General features: G+C 42.5%; 1 protein-coding gene across 1 annotated transcript in view; it reads right to left on the bottom strand.

Annotated features, from left to right (window-relative positions):
- DDAH1 (dimethylarginine dimethylaminohydrolase 1) overlaps positions 1-19802 on the bottom strand; it is a 171548-nt gene extending 151746 nt beyond the window's left edge. Inside the window, exon 1 of the mRNA XM_056123107.1 lies at positions 19380-19802. Within this exon, the coding sequence (XP_055979082.1) occupies positions 19380-19793 (414 nt within the window). The 5' untranslated portion in view covers positions 19794-19802. The remainder of the gene's footprint in view (positions 1-19379) is intronic.
- Positions 19803-24989: the final 5187 nt, after the last annotated feature.

The raw sequence follows: 24989 nt of genomic DNA, 5'->3' as shown, positions 1-24989 counted from the left end.
TGGTCACGATCACCAAAAATTACTGTTAAAGTGGATTATTTAGGGAAGAAAATTAAATCACTCTCACATAAGGCTGCATTCCTGCCTATTTAAATGGTGTTGCAGAGGTATAAAGGAAAAAGTGGTGAAAGCAATAATTTTTAAGATCCTGTGTAAGCTTTCGGGCAGTGGATGAGAATGACACAAATGTTATAAGGGTACTTTAGCACATTCTGGGTTTTTTCACATTCTGGGTTCTTTCAACCATAACAACAGAAACATAAAGTGTTCTTAGTTTCCATCCTGGTTTCAAGAGTGGCCCCAGTCAAAGGCTGCAGTTGGCCCTGAGGCCTCCTAAGGTCAGTGACCATCCCAGATTCCACTTGGAGGCTACTGGTAGGAAGATGGAAGGATGTAAGTTCTCTGAACACAATGGTTCACAGCATGCCACTGCCACCAAATTTATTTTAAAAAAAGATGAAAATTCAGATGGAAAACCATGTTTTCCTCTCTGAATATAATCTTTCCTTAACTAGTTTAGAATATCACCAAAGACAGATACAGGATCACTTTTGGTTTTTGTTTTGTTTTTTGTTTTGTTTCTAATTGAATCTCCCAGAGATACAGTTAACAAAGTTGTTCATGTTTGGGTTTCAGTCATAGGTTTTGCAATACCCGTCCCTTCACCAGTGTACATTTCCCACCACTGATGTCTCCAGTTTCCCTCCTGCCACCCCCCATATCCTATACCTCTCTCTCTCTCTCTCTCTCTCTCCTCTCTTTCTCTCTCTCTCTCTCACTCTTTCTCCTTTTGGGCATTATGGTTTGCATTAGAGGTACTGAAAGGTCATGTATATCCTCTTGCCTCATTTCAGCATTCAATTTCTGTCCAGAGTGATCATTTCCAATTATCATTGTCACAGTGGTCCCTTTTCTAACCTAACTGCCCTCTCCCCCACCTCACCCCACTTGTGGCCAGCTTTTAACTGTAGACAAGTCATCCTACCCCTCATTTCTACTGTCCTTGGGTAATAGTGCAAAATCACTTTGAAGTAAATGTTGAAGCTCAAAATCCTTCTTAAGATACCCAATTATTGGGGATGGATTGATAATACAGTGGGTAGGGTGTTTGCTTGCATGCGGTCGACCTGGGTTCGATTCCCAGCATCCCATACAGGCCCCCAAGCAATACCAGGAGTAATTCCTGAGTGCAAGCCCAGAAGTAACCTCAATTAGGGTGTAACCCCCTCAATCCCCCCCCCCAAAGATACCCAATTATATAATTTTTTTCCTTGGATGGATAAGGATCCAAACTCGTTAAGGCACAATCACTGCAACAACTAATTTCAGGTAAACAGAAATCAAGTGTAACCTTATATGCACAGAAAAACATTTAGGATTTTGACCATGATTCCCAGAACTCAACTGGCCAAATAGCATGTTTCTCTAAAATTTTCATAACGAGGCTGGTGGTAAAAACTGGTTGAAAAGAGACACTTTTGGGGGGATGGGGATCTCTTAAAGGAGGCACAGGCAGATGCAGTGCTACTCATGCCCTTCAGTATTGGTGATTCCAACAGTTACCTCAAGGGCACTTGGAAATCTCCTGGGTCATCCCCTGCACTCCACAATGCTCAGATGCTCAGGGTATCATGTGATTCTGCAGAATGAACGGAGTTGCCTGTATGCTTGGCAAGTTCCTTAATTTCTGTATTATCTAGCATACTTTAAAAAAAAGCATCGCTCAAATTAAGAAACTTATTTTATATATCTATACTTAGTACACTACAAATGGAAATATACACAAAAGAAACATTTCATGAAATAATACTTACCCTACTACATTACCATGTCTTTAACATTTCTAAAAACATAAAATCTAGTTATGATCTAAATTAATTTCATGATCTCACTATGGGGCACGATCGCACTATGGGATTAGAGAGCACAAATACACACACACATGCACACAAACACACACACACAAACATACTCCTTTTCAAAAAATCTTGTCATGGGACTGGAGTGATAGTGTAGAGGGCAGAACATCTGGCTCCTCTTAGCTAACCTGAGTCAATCTCAGCACCACAAATGGTTCCCTGAGCCTCACTAGGGTAGAATCCTGAGTGTAGAGCCCAGAAGTAAGTCCTGAGCAGCTGACCTGGGTCAATTTCTGGCATCATATATGGTTCCCTGAGCTTCACTAGGGGTGAACCCTGAGTGTAGAGCCAGTAGTAAGTCCTAAGCACTGCCAGGAATGGCCCCCAAAACAAACTAACAAACAACCCCCCCTCCCCAAATAATCAAAAAGCCTTCTCTTAAAAGCTAACATCCATTCACAATAAGGATAGGATAAGAGTAAGAAGGAATATATATCTCAAGATATTAATATAGCCATCTACAACAAACCCACAGCCAATATCATACTCAATGGTAAAAAACTGAAAGCCTTTCTCCTGAGATTTAGGCATGGTTATGATGTCCACTTTCACGACTCATTAAACACAGTTTTGGAAGTCCTTGCCACAGCAGTCAAACAAGAAAAGATATTGGAGAAAAAGTTAAACTGTTACTATTTGCAGATGACATGAAAATAGACATTGAAAACCCAAAACAACTCCACAAAAAACCTTTAGAAACAATAAACCAACATATGAGATCCATTGTAATTACTGGTTTTGGCACATTGAATACACAACGGATAGCTTGCAAGGCTCTGCAGTGCGTGCGGAATACTCTCGGTAGATTGCCAGGCTTTCCGAGAGGGATAGAGGCTTTTGGGGTGACCTCTAATTGCCCTTGTAGGTGTTACCATATTTGAACCCTATCAAATATGATACGACAATGGATCTCATTCCCCTGACCCTGAAGGCTTCACCAATATGGCAGCATTGAGAAGGATGAGAAAGGAGAGGCCGATAAAATCTCAAGGCCGAACAAGGCTGCCACAACGAAGGAATACAAAAATGATCATCTGTACTTTCAATGCACGTACGCTAGCATCAGATGCATCCATCGAGGACCTGATGGTACAAGCGCGAAAGATCAAGTACGACATCATTGGTCTGACCGAGACAAGAAGGCACCAATCTCATCATGCCGTTTTTGACACTAGAGAAGAACTGTTCCTCAGAACATGCAATAAAAGAGGTGTCAGAGGCGTCGGTGTCCTTGTCAAGACAAACTTGGCCATGAGCATTGATTCATTCGAATGCCTAACAACCTGAATCGGACGTTTACATCTGAATAGATGTGGCTCACTGCCAGCAGTTTCTGTCTTTGTTGTCTAGCACTAACATCTAATTATGATGAAGAAGAAATTGAGAAGTTCTACATGGAGCTGGAGCAGTTCTATAAAGAAGACCACACCTTCTACAAGATCATTGTGGGTGATTTTAATGCCAAGATAGGACCGAGAAGATCAGTCGAAGAACTTCACATGGCCTAGAATGGAATGAACAGGGTGAGAGACTGTCTGAGTTCATCATGTCGACCAAGACCATCCATGGTAACTCAGTTCCAGAAGGCGGAATCTAAACGTTGGACATGGGAGTCTCCCAGTGGACGATTCCACAACAAAATAGACCACATCATATTCAATTGACGGTTTTGCCTGACTGTTGTCGCTGTTGTCCCAAAATTCCAAATGGGATCAGACCACCGTCTCCTTCGTGCAAAATTCTACTTCACAGAGCGGGGAGAAAGGGCTGCAAAGTTTAAAAAGAGAACTCCCAGAACAACCACCAACTGGGAGCTCTTTGGCTCTATTGCGGCAACATGGGAAGATGCCATTGTTGACAGCATTGATGAGGAATACGATCAACTGGTTCAGCACCTCCATGATTGTGCGAGGAATGCCAAGAGAGAGTGCGAGGAATACCAAGAGAGAGATAGCCACAAAAAAAAAAGCCTGTCTTCAAAAACTCTTGAGTTTATTCACCAACGCGGTTTGGAGCATGCCTCAGGCAACCTCAAGCGAATGTCCGAGATGCGATTAAGGAAGACCTCAAAGAGAGAAGAGTGGAAGTGCTGGTCGATGCGGCAGAAGCCAGGAAAAGTATTCGTAACACCCGCCTGTCCTTCGCCAACTACAAGACCAAGATAACTGCCCTCCGATGTCCTGATGGATCTATCACATCTTCCAGAAGGGCAATGGAGAAGATTATCCATGCCTTCTACTCAAATCTCTTCGATAACCATGTCCACCTGCCGACATACCAAATTCCACAGGATGGATATGTCGTTCCCAATGTTCTCCATTCCAAAATCCGACATGCCATTTCGTCAGTAAAGACACGAACAGCACCTGACCCAGACAAGGTCAGATCTGAACACCTGAAGAACCTGCCATCAGTACTCATCAATACACTGGCTAGGCAATTCACACGCTACCTGTTTGGATGCAAGGTTCCATCCCAATGGAAAACCAGCAGGACTGTACTACTGTACAAGAAGGGAGACATCCATGACATTGGCAACTATGGCCCGATCTGCCTATTGTCTGTCATCTACAAGTTGTTCACTCGAGTCATCCTAAATAGGATTGGCAGAACACTAGGTGAAGGACAACCAGGCAAGCAAGCCGGGTTCCACAAAGGATTCAGCACCATCGACCATATCCACACGATAACCAAGCTCATTGAATTTTCTCGGGAGTTCAGGATGCCTCTCTGTCTAACGTTCATTGATTTAAGAAGGCCTTTGATTCTGTTGAGATGGAAGTGGTCATTGATGCCCTAGCCAATCAGGGCATTCAAGCTCAATACATCAAGATTCTCCATGAACTGTATTAAGAATTCACTATCAGAATCTCACCATTCTACAAAGAAGTAATCATTGATGTCAAGAGAGGGGTTCGGCAGTGTGATACCATTTCACCGAAACTCTTCAGTGCCACCCTCGAGAATATCATGCGATGACTGGTATGGGAAGGAATGGGAGTGAAGATAGATGGTCGGCAACTACACCACCTCCACTTTGCTGATGATATTGTTTTAATAACACCAAACATCAGCCAAGCGGCACAAATGCTGGTCGACTTTGACCATGAGTGTGGAAAGGTAGGACTACAGCTGAATCTTATGAAGACAATGTTTATGAGAAACAGCCTTGTTCCTGAAGCCCCATTCACTCTCAATGGAACAACCATCTCCGAATGCAACAGTTATGTGTACCTAGGTCGAGAAGTCAACATGACAAATGACCTGGCACCCGAGCTGTGCAGAAGGAAGAGAGCAGCTTGGAATGCCTTCAAGAGCGTTGAAGAAATAGCTAAGAGGAGGAAGAACCTCCGGCTTTGGGCAAACTCTTTGATTCCATTGTTCTTCCTGCATTAACATATGCCTCAGAGACCTGGGCCCTACAGAAACAGGATGAGGGGTCTCCCAAAGAGGAATTGAAAGAGCTATGCTTGGAGTATCATGTTTCACTCAATAGAGAGAAAGAATCTGGAGTTTCGACCTCCATGATGGAGAATCAGGGACGCTATCTCGTTTGCCAAGGCATCAAAAATCAGATGGGCTGGTCACGTAATGAGATTTAAAGACAACCGCTGGACTAGAGCCATTACTGACTGGATTCCACGGGATGTCAAAAGACCACGTGGCCGCCCACCTACCAGATGGTCAGACTTCTTCACCAAGATCATGAATGATCGGTTTGAGGCCCTTCATGTTCCTAGAATGAACAGAAGTCATTGGGCTACACTAGCATGCGACAGGGACAAATGGAGATGTTACTGGCGCCCGCTCGAGCAAATCGATGATTAACGGAAAGTCGAGTGAAACCAATAAATAAGGTAACAGGTTACAAGTATAACATGCAGAAATCTGTGCATTTCTATGCACGGCTAATGTATGCAGATAATTAACTAGAAAAAAATTGAAAAATACAATTCCTTTAAAACAGTGCCTCCCAAACAGCAAATATCTAGGGATCAGCTTAACAATGGAGGTGCAAAACAAAAGTTCTATAGTGAAAAATATAAATCACTGCTGAAAAAAAAAGAAGACACTGAGGAATGAAAAATTATTCACTGTACATGCACTGAAGAAGTCAACATTATCAAAACAACCATGATACCCAAAGAATGATACAGATTCCACACAGAGCCCATTAAATTCCCAATGACTGACTTCAAGGACTTGGAACAAATTCTACTAAAATTTATTTGGAAATATTAAACTCCCCAAATAGCCAAAGCAGTTCTAAGAAGGAAAGAAAAGAAGATGCAAGCTATTATTTCCCAACTTTTAATTGTACTACAAAGCTTTAATAATCAAAATGGCATGGAACTTGAATAAAGATAAATTAGCAGATCAATGAAACAGAATTAAAAAATCTGAGTTACCCTCAGATTTATGGCACTTAGTCTATGACAATAAGAGTTAAGTATCTGAAGTGGAGTAAAGAAAGTCTTCTTGAAATCCAAGCACAAAAATTTGTAAGTCTACAACTGTACTTCATGGTGTTTCACTAATAAAAATTAAAAGAAAAAATTAACAAATGGTTAGCCTGGGTAGCTATGTAACTGATAACCATGGGTAAACTGGACAGCCATGTGCAAAAAAATTTTAAAAAGAAAGAAAGAAAGAAAGAAAAAGAAATTAAGAAATTGGAATCATGTATTGCACAATTTGTAAAACTTAAGAAACAGTAGATTAAAGACCTCAAGTTTGGGGCTGGAGCAATAGCAATGGGTAGGGCATTTGCCTTGCACTCAGTTTACCCAGGTTAGATTCCCAGCATCCCAATGGTCCCCTGAGCACTGCCAGGAGTGATTCTGAGTGCAAAGCCAGGAGTAACCCCTGAGCATTCCTGGGTGTAACCCAAAAAGGAAAAAAAAATAGATCTCAATATTAGACGAGGATTTATAAAATACATTGAAGAAAACATAGGCAGAACTCTCCAAGAAATGGACCTCAGAACTATCTTAATAAATTCACCACTGAGGCAAAGACAACACACAAATAAATGGAATTACATCAAATTAAAAAGTTTCTGCAGGGTAAAGGAAACACAAACTAGATGCCATAATAAATGGAATAAAATATTTGCACTCATTACATCAGATTGGCTAATATCTAGGACTTATAATGCATTCACAAAATTAAGCAATAAAGAGGACCAGAGCTATAGTAGAGTGGGTAGGGCACTTACTTGCATGCAGCTGACCAGGGTTCGATCCCTGGTATGCCATATGGTTCACTCAGCACAGAAATTATTAGGAAAAATGTAAATCAAAACAAAAATGAGGTATCATTTCACACTTGTGAGACTATCTTATATAAAAAAAATCTGGAAATAGCCAGTGTTGGCAGGAATGTGGTGAGAAAGAGACCATATTCACTGTTTGATAAGAATGTCAGCTGGTACAACTTCTATGGAAAACAGAAAAGAGACATCTCTTAAAAGTAAGAATAGAGCTCCCATAAAATGCAGTTGATACCACTTCTTGTCATCTACCTCCAAATATAAAAACATTAATTCAAAAGGTACATGCACATCTATGTTCATTGAAATGTTTAGTACAATAGCCAAGATGTGGAAACAACCAAAATGCCTATCAATGGTTGTACAAATGAAGAAATTGTGGTATATATACACACAATTAATACTATGTAGCTGTAAGACAGCACAAAATCAAGCAATTACCAGTACATGAATGGAACAAGCGGGTATCATGCTCAGTAAAGTGCTGTCAAAAGGAATGGGATAGATACAGAATAATCTCTCTTGAGTGTGGGATTTCACACATGAAGGTACTGGCAGAGGAACAAAGGCATGCGGGTCCCGGGGATGAGATCTCCAAGCCTGCTCGGATGGGGGCTGAGCATCCTCCACCCAGATCCTCCAAATTCCAGTAGGCAGGAGTCACACCCACCAACTGGCCCCCTGGCACCGTGTAATCCCATCAACGGCCAAAACTCAGACTATAAAACCCAGCTCCCAGAAGAGAATAGCGCAGAGTCTCCTGCCCCTGCGCCTGGCTGTCCTCACCGGGGCCCCTTGGAGGGGAGCGGGTTGAGTTTCCCTCCCCGCCCAGACCAGGGCTCCAGCAGCCGAAGACCTCCAGAACCAGCCATCACCATGCTGAGACCACTCTCCACTTGCATGAAGGTACCGGCAGATGAACAAAGGCATGCGGGTCCCGGGGCTGAGATCTCCAAGCCTGATCGGATCGGGGCTGAGCATTCCCCACCCAGATCCTCCAAATTCCAGTAGGCAGGGGTCACACCCACCAACTGGCCCCCTGGCACCGTGTAATCCCATCAACGGCCAAGACCTAGAGACTATAAAATCCAACTCCCAGAAGCGCGCAGCCGCATTTGCAGCCGCGCGACACCTTTTATCTCATTCTTACTTTGGACAAAATGGCAGGCTACCGAATGTAACCTGCCCACACAGCAGAGTCTGGCAAACTCCTCGTGGTGTATCCAATATGCCAAATACCAGTCACAATGATGGGTCTCATTCTCGTAACCCTGGAAGAGCCTTTAATATGGCACTTTTTAAAAAATCTCAGGGCTAAGACGAAGGAGACGTTACTGAGGCCTGCTCGAGGCAATTGACAAACAACAGGATGGTCATGATCGTGAATGTGGGATTTAAAGATACACCATAAGGGAGCAACAAATGGCCAAAGGCAACAGACCTGAAGAGTTGGTCTACAGAACCAAGTTTACAGGCAGGGTGGGGGAGTGAAGAGGTGGGGGACCTTTGTGACTTTAGTGGAGAGAAGTGACACTCTGGTAGAGGGTGTAAAATTAAAACAATCAATGCATGAAGCTATGGTTAACAATATTGCAAATCACAATGCCTCGGTAAAGATTTTTTTAAAGCCTTAACTAACATAAAGCTGTGCTCTTTGCATTTCTAAACTGCTTATATATTTTGCTGGCTTCAAAAAGTATGAAATTAAAGGAAGACTTAAAGTCTTAGAGATTTTCAGTTTGAGAGTAAGAGAAGAATAAGGGGGAGGGGGTGTGGGTGGATCCTTTTGATTAGAATTCCTCTCCCAATATTTTTCAAGGAAAGAGAAAGAGGGGAATCGGGGCTCCAATAGAGATTAAGGAAGGCCTGTTAAAGAACTTCTAACTACATTAAAGAAGTTCTAACTGCATCAAAGGTAAGAGTAAAATGTATACCTTAAAATACAGTTCTAGATTAAATTTTTTCTATTTCAAAGATGTTTTGCTTATGTGATAAATGTCCTAAAACATGACTCCAAGTCAAACTGTAAGTATTCTTTCTTCCTAAAATGCTGGTTCTCTTTTAACTCAAACAAAAATTATCGGATAAAATGAATGCGTTTTACTTCTATTCCTATCTTGTGAACACACTCAGTTTTAAAAATAATTTTAGTTTTAATATATCTAAGTTTAGGGGCCAGATAGTACAGCAGATAAGAGACTTGCCTTGCACACAGTCTGGTTTTGATCCCTGGCACCCCCGTGCCCACTAGGAGTGATCCACGAGGGCAGAGCCAGGCGTAAGCTCTGGGCAAAACCAGGAGTGGTCCCAAAGCAAATAAAAAAATCTAAGTTTACCATAGTATATCTTCAAGTTTTAAGAATTACATCAATATCTTACTAACATAATCTTAATTTGTACACAGCTAACTACAGAAAAGCTACACTTAACTGGGTATTTTTTATGTTTAATTTTCATCTTTACTAGGAAAAATAACTGCAGTTTTGAAAATTAAAAGTACCAGTTGGAAAACTTGGGAACAAAATTCTAGCAACAGGAAAGGAAGTCAGTATGAATATATGAAGAGCTTAAGAAAGATGGGTGTCTAAATAATAGTACAGCAAGCAAGTAGGGCATTTGCCTTGCACATGGCTGACCTGGGTTCCATCACCAGCATCCATATGGTCCTCTGAGCCCACAAGAAGTAATCCCTGAGCATAGAGCCAGGAGGAAGCTCTAATCATAGCTGGGTAAGAACCCGGAACAAAAAAGAAATACCATGTCAATGGTAAGGGTTTGAGACCATGAGTTGATTCCTAGTGTCTTCCACATACACTGTTTGTACCATTTTGTTTGGGACATTTTGCACTGGTGCACAGCAGCTAGATGTGCACATGTACAACAAACAAAGTTTTCAACTGCGAAGCGTAAACTGCAATTAATGATGGCAACTACAGCAGTTAGGGAAGCATAACCTGGGAAGAATGTGTGTGAGCGCTCCAGCAACCCTCAGTACAACAGGAATGTGTGCATCACTGCAATGAATATTATGTGCTTTGAGAGGACTATCACATGCAGTAAGCAATAATGAATGCATAAACATAGAATTTATATAACTAGTGTTTCTTTACCTTCAAGGGCAGTCATTTTATATAATCTTGGCATTCATAATTACTGTCATAAACAAATTAGAAAACAAGTATTTCTTAAAATAAGAATGAAAGAATTAAGGCAAAATTACTTTAATGAAAGCAAAAATTTATTTACTTATACATATTAAAATCAAGCAAAATTCTAATGTAGTCATCTCACTAGAACAACTACTTACCAATATTAGAACATCCAGCTACAAAACTAGGTTAAAGTTATAATCTCTCTAATTTGTTCATCTAAAATAAGATTTGCCCAAGATTATTTTTCAGGAAAAATTAAAGATTTCAAAATTGGTGTTCTTGTCTTTGTACCCTATTGTGCTGGTTTCGCTCCTTGGGTGATCTAGAGTACATACTAATGTCTAAAATCTGAAGATGCTAATTTCTTTGTATGTGATGCAACCATTTGTAAGTGATGCAACCACAGTCAGATTCAGAAAGACAATATACATTATTAGATTATTTGATAATTATAAAATAAAGTAGGGTAGCAGTATATAAAAACATGCTTAGTGGAATTTGTAGTTTAAGATTGTTCCTGCTACTGGAAGAAACCTGAATGCCCAAGAACAGATGACTGGTTAAAGAAACTTTGGTACATCTACACAATGGAGTACTATGTAGCTCTTAGAAAAGATGAAGTCATGAAATTTATATACAAGTGGTACAACATGGAAAGTATCATGCTAAGCGAAATGAGTCAGAAAGAGAGGGATGGACATAGAAAGATTGCATTCATCTGGGGAATATAAAGAAACAAAATATGAGATTAATACCCAAGAATAGCTGAGATCAACACCAGATGGATTACTCCATAGCTTGGAGGCCAGCCAGGCATTCTAGGGGAAAGGGCAGCTCAGATAGAGAAGGGAGCACCAAATAAAGGGTGTTTGGAGGATCCTCCCAGGAGGGGAGATGCATGTTGAGAGTAGACTATGGACTGAACATGTTTGCCACTCAAAGCCTCTTTTGCAGACCACAACACTCAAAAGGAGAGAGAGAACACAAGGGATTGCCCTGCCACAGAGGCAGGGTGAGATGGGAGGGATGGGGGTGGGAGGGATATTATCCATGGTGGTGGAAAATGGGCACTGGTGGAGGGATGGGTATTCGATCATTGTATAATCGAAACCCAAGCACAAAAAATTGTAAATCTACAACTGTACCTCATGGTGTTTCACTAAAAATAAAAAAATAAAAATAAAAAATTTTAAAAAAAAAAGAAAAAAAAAGAAGAAGAAATAAAGTCCCTTGTTTGGAGAAAAAGAAAAAAAAAAGATTGTTCCTGCTAGTACATTTTGGATGAAAAGTGTCTATATTATGAAATGAGCCTAAGAACCTGGACAAGATTTAATACCTAATTATCAATTTAGGAAAAGCAATGAAGACTAACTTCAAAGGTCAGTGGAACATTATGATGGTACTCTGGGTGATGAATCAACATTTTTAGACTATCTGACGTGAATAATATATTGTGTTCTGCATAAGATAATTGAAACCTTTCTCATTCTCTTTAAGATTTCAGTTATTTTAACTTCAATAATGATGCCCCTTGATTACTTGATTAGAGAATGAACTCTACCAACATGTCCAGATCTTTCGTCAGAAAACGATACTTTTATTTATTTTTTCCAGGGGAATCACACCAGATGATGCTCAGGGTTTATTCTTGACACTGTGCTCAGGGATCACTTCTGGTTGCCTCGGAGAATCACATAGGGTGCCAGGATTGAACCTAAGCTGGCCATGTGCAATGCAGGCCAACCCGTTGTACTATCATTCCAGCCCAGAAAATTATGCTTTCTGAAGTTGTCACAGATTTTAATAGCAAAACCCATAAAATAATAACCATCACTTTTAATATATATATCTCCAAAATTTATACTGAAGTTCATAATAAGCTATCAATGATTTATTTTGATGCAAAGGCAGTGGGAGATAAATGTGTACGAATGTCTTAAGTCTGTTTTTTTTTATTTTTTAATTTTATAAGGTAGTTCACAATATTTGATTACATTTAGTATTCAAACACCAATCCCACCACCATTACACCTTTCCACCACCAAATTTGGAATGTTCCCATCCCAACCGAAATAATATATTTTGTATTGTCTGTTATGAAAAACTGCTGAAAATGCTACAAAAAAGTATCCATAGAGGAAACAGTGTGAAGATTGTTCTATTTTGGCAGGGGGCAGTAAGACATTCTTTGGGATATCACTAACATGTTGTTAAAGGTTGAGTGATGTGATATTTTGTATATATATATATATATACATATCAGAAAATATGTATATATGCATATATATTTTTTCCTCTATGATTAATTGCCTACTATTTGAACCCCATCAAATGTGGTGTGGTACTTATCGAAAATGGGTAAAGGGTATCTTATGATGTGTCGTGAGGCTGCAAATGCAGCCGCATAGTCCAGGAATACGTTCACTCGTACGTGAGGTTCGGCCCGAGTGTGTGGGGAGTGGTCTTGAGCTCAGCGGTGGTTGGGTTCTGAAGGTTTTCGGCTGCCAAGGCTGGGTCCCTTGGGGTGGGGTGGGTTCCCACCCACCCCTCTCTGGGGCGCCCCTCGTGAAACAGCCTGGCGTGGAGTCTAGTGGCATAGTTACGGTGGGTGTCATATCGCTCCCTTCTGGGAGAAAAAGCCATGTGACCAAGTGTGTTTTTTTTTCATGTTGTGACTTAAAGGATGAAGATTTATGCTACTAAAATGAAACATTATATGAAGAAATCTCAACAAAATCACATGAATATTCAAGTTGCAGTAAAGAAATTTTTCTAGCATATCTGAATTAAAAGGGATATGATCCCTGCCTTCTTAGTCTATAATTATAATGACTCTCTAATGATTCTAGGAATCTCCGCAAGAAGCATTATTTTTAGTTAATAGTGTCTAACAAGTCACTCCCTACTCATCATTATGTTCTTTATTTTCAAGGCTTTTGAGATCAACTGCATGGAAATATGTTACGTTATTAGATGCATTCCCGTTTCCAAGACACATCAATTTCTAAGTATTTATTTCCAAGGCCAAGTAGAAGACTTGGAAAAGAAACATTCTGAAAAGGAGCAATTGTTCTAACCAGAAAGAAGGGACAATTTATCAAGAACTGTTAATCTGCATGAGAACGGCCTTCAGCACATTCACTTTCCAACTTGGTATATCAAAGTAATTTCTGATCATGGCTTACGTCAATTTCTTAACTAAGTTACACAGAAATTTGAGGCAATGTGTATATTTTACAAAGCAATCATCCAGATCACTAAAAAAACAACACAATTATTCACAAACTGTGCCTAGACAATCAATTCATTACTTTAATTTTGTTATTTTAATTTTTTATTGAAGCTAAGACAAAATAGTTGTAATAGCATTAATGTTATGCTTTTTTTTTAAAGTTACAGTCATGATATTTTATTTATTTAGCTTTTTTGGGTCACACCTGACAATGCTCAGCGGTTACTCTTGGCTCTGCACCCAGGAATCACTCCTCGTGGTGCTCGGGGGACCATATGAGATGCTGGGAATTGAACCCGGGTCAGTCACATGCAAGGCAAATGTCCTACCCGCTGTGCTATCGCTCCCGCCCCTATGTTATGCTTCTTGCACATAAAAACTCCACCATTGCCAAAGGCTGTAGACCGTAGTCTACCACTGTCCTTACATCACTTCTAGACCTCTTAATTGAATTATTTCTCAGATTTAAGTGAGATCAACTACCCTCATTTATGAAGTAAAAGAAAATTATTTAGTTGATAGTTTATTATATTATGTGTCATTAAAATGGGATTCGAATATTTATTCCATATTGATTTTGTCATTTTATGATTACTCACAGCTGATGTCAAATAAAAGTAACCTTCACATTTTATGAAAATTTCAGTTTTGCCACTTATTAACTATGTTTGACTTTGAACAAGTTAACTTTTATTATCTGAGACTCATTTTACTTTTTTTAAATTTTTAAATTTTTTTTATGAATCACTGTGAGACAGTTACAGACTTACAAACTTTCGTCATTACATTTCAGTCATACAATGATCAAGTACCCATCCCTTCACCAGAGCCCATTCTCCACCACCAATGTTCCCAGTAACCCTCCCACCACCCCCACCCCGTGATACTCATTTTACTTATCTTCTAAGTAGAGCTTGTAATAATACCTCCTGTTGGGGTTCCCCTCTAAGATAACACAGCACATGACCTTGCTGTTCACTCTGCCTCTGCAGTCAACATAATTACGCTTCCCTAAGCAAAAACAAACCTGGTATCAAAATATGTAGGTCTGAATAGTCAAGTAATTTAAATAGAAAAGATTTTCAATGTGAATATATATTATCCACCCCTTCCATTTATTTCCCCATGCTACCTAATGCCTAATTCAACTTTAAGGATTTATTAACTTGTGCTATGCACTGCTTTCTTCCTAAGTACCTAAAAATGCAAATAACCCAAGAAAGGATAATTAAAGTCATTATCACCTTGTGAGTTTGAGTTCATGTGGTTTTTTCCTCTTAGACATAATATACCAATACTCAGTATCTGGGAAAAGATAGAATGCTTATGAAGGGCAGGAAGTGGGCACGGGATACATTTCACCACTTTGCTAGAATAACCTGTCTGCTAATCACTTCTTAGTTACCTTCTGAATGGAAACTCATGAAAAAGTATTAATATTTGCCTATAAAAAAGTGTCAGGAATAAAAGTAGGGTGAGGGAAGAGAATAACATTGCATATTCTCTTATAATTTTGGATTTTGTATGATAAGCAAGTATAACCTACACAAAAAAATAATTTAAAAAATTCCATACCAGAAATTGGAGAGATAGTGCAGTGGATAGGGCACTTGCTTTGCACATGGCTGACCCAGGTTCAATGCCCAGCACTACATACGGTCCCTGAGCACTACCAGAAGTGATCGCTGAGTGTAGAGCCAGGAGTAGACCCTGAAGACTGCTGGGTGTGGCCCCAAAACCAAAAGAAAAAAATCCTTACCCTATGAACTGTCTTCAATGTTGATGTATTGGTTTATATGATGCTAATGGAGACATTACTGGGCCCGCTCGAACAAATAGATGAACAACGGGAGGACAGTGCTACAGTGCTACCATGTAGTTTGTTTTTACTCTAAAACTTAGTTGGATTATCAAGGCTAATTTATTTGTCTTCAAAGTGTTAAACATAGTAAAATATTCATACCCCTGAAGACAGTCATGAAACTGCACTGCTTACTGACATTTAGTACATACATACACATTTCTTCACAAAATGAAACTTTCCTGCACACAAGCTATTCTACCTGAAGATTTCATTCTAGCAAACACAGAGTGTTCAAAAGGGGTTAATATCTTTTTTGGGGGGATTTCTGGGTCATACCAGCGATGCTCAGTTACTCCTGGCTCTGCACTCAGGAATTATTCCTGGCGGTGCTGGGAGGAACGATATGGGATGCCAGGGATTGAACCCAGGTCGGCCACGTGCAAGGCAAATGCCCTACCTCTGTGCTATCGCTCCAGCCCCAAGGGGTTAATTTCTTGAGTCTGGTTCTCTGTCCTTTCTTCCAGGAAAGCAGTCATTAACTATAACAAGATGTTTTGATTATGAAATAGCATCTCAGGCTTGTTGTAAAAACAAAACAAAAAATAACAACAAGAGACAGATACAGAGAAAGGAAAGGGCAGACAAAAAATGATTATAAACTACCCAAATTTATGATAAAATTTTGGGGATTCCACTGATTTGAACTGTTGCAAAACACCAAATATAACAATGAAGGAGACATAAAACTGACCTAAGGTCATGGATACCTTTATTCACAAAATAATTGCTACATACCTTTTTTGTGCAAGACCACAAATAACATTTGAACAATGCTGACATATATCTGCACTCAGTTTTTATAATACTGAAGGATACAGAAAGATAAGCAGACAATTATCATACAAGAAGTACAAAGGATTATAGAACTCAAAAAAGTGAGAACCAATTCTGTGCTTGGGAGAGTGCCAGGTAATATCTCAGAAATTGGTACCGGAGGTTTAGAAACTTCAGTATCACTGGATGCACTATTGACCGACTTACATAATTGCTGGATGCCTCAGTTTTTACCAATTTTAAAATCTGAATAAAAATAGTGTCCTCACTGCTGTGGGGAGTTCATGAAATCCACTCATAAATCTTACACAATGGCAGACTGGAAACATAATAGTATGCTGGGAACATAACCATGAGTAGGAATAACCAGATAAATAAGAGTGCAGGGCTGGAGAGACAGAACAGGAGTTAAGGTGCTTGCCTTGCCCCTGGCTGACCACGTTTGATCCCTGGTACTGCTGGGTGTGGGCCCCCCCATCAAACAAAAACTGAGCCTGCAAAGAGAAAAGACAATGCATGGTGAGTTTGAGGGAAAAAAACTTGTAGGACCCAAGGGGTTAGGAAGCTTCTGCAGCAGAGTCAGGAATATAGCTGAAGTTAAAATGGGAAACAGAGTTCAGACCAATGGGTTTATTAAATTCAATGGAGACTCCTGATGAATGTTAATCAGAGGATGGAAAGGGCCATATTTAGTCCATCTTGGTTGCAGTGTTGGGAATGGAATGAAGTGTGAGGAGATTGGAGGCAGGGATATTAGGGTAATATTTGCGGAATTTCACATTTAGGGAGGCAGTCAATAAAATATGAGAAATAATCCAAGGAGTGTTTCGAAGTAATTATTATCAGTTGTGATATCAGCTAGTATCATTTAGTATATTTCATGCATTTATCTGTTCATTCCCTCACCGGGCATTTATTAACACTAACCAATGCAGTGAAGGCTTTCAAAGAGAGTCAGCCTACTTGGCCCTGCTCCCTAAAAACACTCCATTCAACAAGTCTGTGTTTCTCTCTCTGGCTGGAAGATCCGTTACTAGGATCCAGATCATGTGCAATGGCAAAGGCTTTCTGGGTAGACACCACACAGCATCAGGAGACTAAAAATCCTGCTGGAAGTTTCTTTTGTTGTTATTTGTTTGTTTGTTTGTTTATGGGAGGCAGCGCTGTATAGTAGATTAGGATGCAAGTTAAGGTGTAAATACGACTTCTTCATATTGAAGAGTGGACATGTCATTCTAAGTACACCAGTGTACAATATAATTCGTATGGCCCAATATAATTCTTTGGCCTGTTGCTAATTGAACAATAACATCTACTACTCATTAACTGTCCTGTCCTATAAAATTGATATGGACTGATATTTACTACAATAACCATGAAATCAGTATTATCAGGGCTCCTTTAGAGACAATAAAACTGTGGTGAAAGAAAATTCTCCAAGGTCACAAAATTATATCCACTGTTCTATGTGGCCTTTGGCAGTGTACCACAAAGCAAATTAGAATGAAGCCAATCTAAAATGCGTACCTCAAGATATCACCGGGGAGAAAGAACATTATCCACTTAAGTATCAAGAAAGTCCAACATCTGGAAAGTCTTATTATAAGAATAGGCTGATATAAATGAATATATATGGTGACAGACAATTGCAAAGAAATTAAAAACCTCTACAAACTGCTAACATTTTAAAGGAGTTGTTGATACCAATTTTAAGTTCAAATCTCAATTCTGCCATTTGACAAGTTAAACGCTCATCAGTTTAAAGGCTGGGCCTGGTTGGGGAGATAGCTCAAAGGGCTGGAGAGCATGTTGCATGAGGGAAGCCTGGTGCTATCTCAGGTGCCACATGGTATCCTGGGCACCAATGGGAGAAAGAGAAAAAGGGAGGGAGCAAGAGGAAGCCATCCCTCTCCACAGCACTGTTGGATGTGGCTAAAAAACAAAAACAAAAAACGACTGGATCATTTCACAAAATCAAAGATGGAGAGGGAAGGAAGACAGAAGAGCTCAAAGGATTAAAAGGAGGACACCTGTTACTTTGGGTTTTGGCTCAGTCAGGGTGGGAAAACACTAAATAGCACAAGGGGAATTAAATGGAATATGCGTATTCTCTCAGAGCATGTATGGTTCTAAATAACCCAGGAGTGAAGCATGTACTGTAAAACATATTTTAACCCAAAGCTCTCTGAGACACAGCTACTGTGAAGTAAAAACAAATGGAGAGGGTTATCCTAAATTTCCAAATATTAAAGAAAACTACCAACTCTTGAAATGCCACTTGATGTCAACAGCATCTGAACCTTAAACCTGGGCTTTAAGCTGGCAGCCCAAGGAATCCCAGGCCAGGTGGTATTTAAAATCCAATCTCCCTCTATTTGTCTCTCCCTACTATCCTACCTTATGCTTATAAGCAATCACAGCCATTTTCACAAGCTGCAATAAAGTAGTCATAATCCCTTGAGAACAAAACACTCAAACTGCTGTGAGTTTTAAAATACAGAATAATACAAATTGTGGAATTTGCAAAACCTTTCTACACACACACACACACACACACACACACACACACACATACACTACAGAGTACAGTTTCTCAAACCTCGACTGTAAGTGCACATTTACCAAGGATCACCAACGTATCACTCTCCTTCCATCCATTCATTTACCAGCCCCTTTTCGACGCGACTCACTACCACTAAAAAAGTAACTCAGGACGCCCAAAATTTGAGGGCACCAACACCTCCATCCTCGCCCTTTTCAGCTCCAAGCCAGCACTGGGGGCTGAGAGGGGGGCTTCCGTTCAGTACTGGCACCCTTCCTACAGCCCGCTGCCTGGGAAAACCCTGGAGTTGCCCTGTCCTTGCTGCTGGTCCATCTCCAGGAACAAAAGCGCCTGTGCGATGGATGCCCCAGCCCACCCACCTGCCCGAGTCGAGTTTGCACCCACACGCTCCGGGAGGGAGTGGGCTCCCCGCGGGCCGGGGGAGGCGGGAGGAGTGTGTGGGGGGGGAGCGTCCGCAATGAACTTCTGGCTCTCTCGGTTATCCCGTTCCCTTCCCGTTCCCTTCCCATCCCATTTTCTCAACGGCAAGTTTGAATGGAGCCCGGAGAGGTCGGGGCGCGGCGGGCCGGGCCGCGCCCCTCGGCGGGCCGCGCGGCCAGTTACCTCCTTCCTGCGGCTCGGCGCCCCGGGCCGGGTGAGCAGGGCCGTCTCCTCGCACACGACGGCCACGTCCTCCACGAAAGCGCAGTCCGGGAGGCTCTCGTCGGCTGGCAGCTCCATCACCTGCAGCCCCAGCTTGCTGCCCAGCACGCCCACGTACAGCTGGTGCTGCCGCTCGGCGCGGGCGAAGTCCACCTCGCTGCCCGGCGTGCTCCGCAGCGCGTGCCGGCACAGGGACTCGGGCGGCGAGCGCACCACGGCGTGCGTGACCCGGCCGAAGACGGCGGGCTGACCCAGTGAGGCCATGGCTCGGGGGTCCTGGGCGGGCAGCGGCCGGCGCCTCGCCTGGGCAGCGGGGGAATGCGGTGCGGCGGGAGCCCGGCTCGCGCCCGGAGCCCTGCCCGCGCGACTGAGCATGCCCAGAGCTCCGGGGCGCAGCCCGCGCGCCCACCGCGCCTCCCCGGGCTTCGCCGCCACACACGCACGCACACACACACACACACACACACAAACACACACACTCGCCGGACCCTGGGATGGCGAGCGCGCGCGCGCGCACACACACACACACACGCACACATCACACCACACACACCCGCAGGGCCCCGGGCCCCTGGGAGGCGAGCGGGGAAGTGCGGAGAGGTGTGTGCAGGAGATGGCACCGCGGGGAAAGTCACCTTTCTGCACCCGCCCTTACCTGTATTCCCGGGCAGGTGCACCGCCTCCCCGCTCCCCTTACGGTTCCAAAGGCTGGAGAAATAGTAAAGGGATTTGCCTTGCATGCGGTAGACCTAAGTTCGATCCCAGGCTCCTTTGGGCACAAGTGGCTGTATTGTAGGTTTCCAGCACCTGGCACTGCCCTCTCCCACCCGCCTGTTCCTAGAGTGACCGTCTAATTGCCTTTGCGCCCAAGTTCATTACCTTGACATTGCAAATGACTTCTCACCCTCACCAGTCTGTCACTGTCACTGTCCTCCCGTTCATCGATTTGCTCGAGCAGGCCCACTAACGTCTCCATTGTGACACTTGTTACTGTGTTTGGCATATCGAATATAACACCGGGAATTTGCCAGGCTTTGCTGTGCCATGCCGGGGAGATAGTCTCGGTAGCTTGGCGAGCTCTCCTACAGGGGCGGAGGAATTGAACCTGGGTTGGCCTGGTCAGCTGCGTGCCAGGCAAATGCCCTACCCACTGTGCTATCGCTCCAACCCCTCGGGACTAGTGATTGTAAAATAGTATTGCTTCCCATCTGTTGGAAAAGTGTCACACACACACACACACACACACACACACACACATAGACAAAGACAGAGTCACAGCACTGCAAGGAAGTTTCTCATGAACAATCCGAAGCATGCATGTTTCCGGGACACACGGAAGCAGGGATGGAGGCAAAGAACACTGTTTCTCAACAGAAACAGTAGTGGGTTCACCACACAGTGTTGCCGGTTGTATTGTAACCCGTGATGGCTGGGGAAAAGGGTTTCCAACTTCCCTCTTGGCTTTCCCTTCACACCTCTACAGAATCTGGAATTTCATAGACTGTGTTTGATTCTTCTTTTCATACTCCTCAGGAGTTGCCTCTCCCTCCTAAAATTAAGCTTCTGTCCCACCTCCAAATCAAACACTGTAGATTGAATAATCTATAGATTTTGCCCTTTATGTAGATACCTTTCAAAAATGAACAAACTTTTTTTTGAAAGCTATTTCTCTGATTTTCTTATTTTTTCTTTCTTCCTTCATATCTTTCTCTCATTCATTCTTTCTTTAATTATACTCTTTTTTTTTTGTTTTGTTATATTTGTTTATTATTGAATCATTGTGGGAAAAGTTACAAAGCTTTCAGGTTTAAGTCTCAGTCATACAATGATAATACCTTTCCCTTCGCCAGTACTTATTTTTCACCACCAAGAACCCCAATATACCCCCTTCCTACCCCCCCCCCAATGCCTTTGAGGCAGATGATGTCTACCTAATTCTCTCTCTACTTTGATTACATTCATTATTTCGACAAAAGATGCCTCATTATTGTTGAGAGTTTCCGCCCAACAATCAGAACTGCTGAAAAGGCATTGTGAAATATTTGTTTTCTATAGCTGGTTATGAGAACCAAATGATGTCGTGATAGTGGCCACGCGATTTTGGATTTCTAATATTTTACTAATTAAGTCTGGAGGGATTTCTGCCAAGAGCCAGATAATTATGAGATTGGTTTCTGTGCCTCTGGAGCTATGGCCCTGCCAGAGAGCCACTCGTGGAGGGCAACTCGTGACCTTGGTAGGGCATGAAGGACGAGCAGATACAGCCCCCCTTCCCATGAGGCTGCAGTTTCCCCTACACCACAGGCTCATACCTGGCTTTCCAATAAACTCTGAAACAGGGGCCCCTCCTGCGGGGGGTGGGGGAGGAGGTGGAAGGGAGAGACACCCTTTCCCTCCCGGGGAGGCATGGCACCATAGTTTAACGCATAGTCCATTCACTTTCTGCCGCAAGTGGCCAGGCTCTGGATTAAGTCCTCTTGCCTTTGGAGCCATGGCCCTGCTGGAGAGCCGCTCATGGGAGGCAACTCGTCACCTCGGTAGAGCATGAAGGACAAGATGAACATATGGTTTGAAACTCCAAAATAATCTAAGGCAATACTCTTCGGACATTCTGTAGTACCTTTCTAATTTAAAGATTGATTATACTACGAACATTCTATTTGAATGACTCTTAGAAACCCTGTGATATTATTTCCCATTCAGTATCCTTGAATTCAAGCTAGAATATTTGTGACAGTCATTGGCTCTTTACTAGAATCTTTTTATTTATTTATACTGAATCATAATAATAATAATAATAATAATAAAGGCCCTCCCGTTGATCGTCGATTTGCTCAAGCGGGCCCAGTAACGTCTCCATTGGAGACTTTGTTGTTACTGTGTCTGGCATATCGAATACTCTCGGTAGCTTGCCGGGCTCTCCAAGAGGGGCGGAGGAATCGAACTCGGGTCGGCCATGTTGGCCGCTTGTAAGGCGAATGCCCTACCCGCTGTGCTATCGCTCATAATAAATTACAAAGTTATTCAGGATTGAGTTTCCAGAGCACAATGTTCCAACACCAATCCCTTTACCACTATCCACTCCACCAAATGCCCACAGTTTCCCTGCCAACCCCAAATCTGCCTCTATGGCAGGCACTCCCCCCCCACCCCCGCTTTTATTTCAGGCACTGTGGTTTGCAGTACTGTTGCTGATCGGGTATCATGCGTATCATGTTACCTCCCTTCAGCACCCAGTCCTCATCCAGAGTGACCACTTCCTTCTGTCATTGTCATAGTGGTTCCTTCCCTGACCTATCAAACCCCTCCCCCATTCCCCTCCCTTTCCCCCACCTCCTCAAGTAACAAGCTTCCTACTAAGAACTAGTTCACTTGCTCGATTTCTATGATGTAGGTAGGCAGAAAGGGTAGGCCCCTTCACAAGGCAATGGGCAGTCAATCTCCTGGGAAGCAATAGCCCTGACCTCATGGATAATTAACTGGCACCAGTCCACCAGTCTGTGATAGACCCTGTGGAGGCTGGACGTCTACAGGGATGACAGCAGAAGAAATAGAGACCAATTAAGGACCAGAGAGAGATTAACCAGAAACTCCAAAGCTGTTCTTTTGACACCTGACCAACCTCCTTGGTAACCTCCCTAGCAACAAACTTTTACCTAGGTAGAAGCCCCACATGGGGGCAGGTTGGAGAAACCCTATAAAGGCCACCTTGAATAAAGGAAGTGTGTGCACATATGCTGCTTGAGCACATGTGTCGTCCGCATCTCCCCTCTTGAGATGTGTATTTTCATGTTTTCATGTCTAATGCTGGGGGGTGTGTAGGGGCTCTCTCCACCCTTGGAGAAGCCTGGGCTCTCTTTTGAGCAAGTTATTGTCTACTGTCTCCCACTTTAGCTCCCTCCTTCCCTTCAAAACTCTTCAAATAAAAACTGTGTAATTTCACTGCCTTTCTGCTCCTGAAATTCCTTTCTGCAAGACGAGACAAGAATCCAGTAAACCTGGGTCCTGGGTGGCAGAGGCGGATGGGGATAAAGTGACTGTCTTTCTCCTCCCTGCTTCACATAAGTCACTGTGGGGCCCACCGACATCAGGTTTTTATTACATTTTAACATTATTCCCCTATGAGTGAACATATTCCTGGACACATGGTAAGACACTCCCTACCCATTTTCCATAATTACCACACCATATTTGATGGGGTTCAGACAGTAGGCAACAAATCATAGAGGGAATATATATATATATATATATATATATATATATATATATATATTTCTTGGAGAGCCCGGAAAGCTATGGAGAGTATCCCACCTGCATGGCAGAGCCTGGCAAGTTTCCCGTGGTATATTCGATATGCCAAAAAGAGTAACAATAACAGGTCTCATTTCCCTGAAAGAGCCTCCAATACGCAGCGTTGGGAAAGACGAGTAAGGGGAGGCTGCTAAAATCTCAGGGCTGGGACGAATGGAGATGTTACTGGCACCCACTCGAGTAAATCTATGAACAATGGGATGACAGTGATGAAAGTGATGTTTCCCCTACTATGTTTCTTTATAGCCAGTATATGAGTGAGATCATTCTGTGTCTATCCCTCTCCTTCTGACTCATTTCACTCAACATGATACTCTCCAGATTCATCCATGGAACAGCACAATACATGACTTCATCTTTCCTTACTGAGACCTTTAAAATCCTTGTTCTGTCTCTGGCATTCCCTAGCATGAGAGTGTTTTTCCACAAGACACCATTCACATATTTGAAAACATTTTTTGTATCTCTGCTGCTTGAAGCTACCCTCCCTACTGTCTTTGAGACTGAGAGTTTCCAGGACACTGAAATAATGCCCTCAACTGAGCCCAGAGAAAATGTGATCTAAATTCTCTCCCATCTCCTGTCTCAAGGGTGACTTGGGTGACACAACATAGCTCAGTTTCAAAATGGAGGGCTTGGAATTGAAAGATAGCTCAGATCCTGGTGATGATGGGTAGGACAAACAGGAAAAAAACCCCTCTAAATCTTATAAGATTTTAATCCTAAAATAAAACTCTCAGGCTAGTGTTAGGAATCATTAAGTAGTGCCCTTTGGCAGGGGATTCCCTCCAATGCTACAGGTAAAAGCTGACCTATTCATGACCTTACCCTGGTAAAAATATGGCACATTTTCCCTCCTCCACCCAATATTAAGATCCAGTCACTTCCAATTGGCTCCCACCATGTAGCACTGTAGCACTGTCCTCCCGTTGTTCATTGATTTGCTTGAGCGGGTCCACTAACGTCTCCATCGTGAGACTTGTTGTTACTGTGTTTGGCATATTGAATACATCACGGGTAGCTTGCCAGGCTTTGCCATGCAGGCAAGAAACTCTCAGTAGCTTGCTGGGCTCTCCACGAGGGGCGGAGGAATCAAACTCGGGTCAGCAGGGTCAGCTGCATGCAAGGCAAACACCCTACCCGCTGTGCTATCATTCCAGACTCCCACCATAAGTAACCTTAATTCGTGCCTGTGTCATATGATATCCAGATATATTGTCTGCCCCCCCTCCGCCCCCAGTGCCCTGATTCTGTGACTAA

Source organism: Sorex fumeus, unplaced genomic scaffold, assembly GCF_029834395.1.
Source record: "Sorex fumeus unplaced genomic scaffold, SorFum_2.1 ptg000047l, whole genome shotgun sequence".
Lineage (NCBI taxonomy): Eukaryota > Metazoa > Chordata > Mammalia > Eulipotyphla > Soricidae > Sorex > Sorex fumeus.
This window is presented reverse-complemented; position numbering and strand designations above follow the sequence as displayed.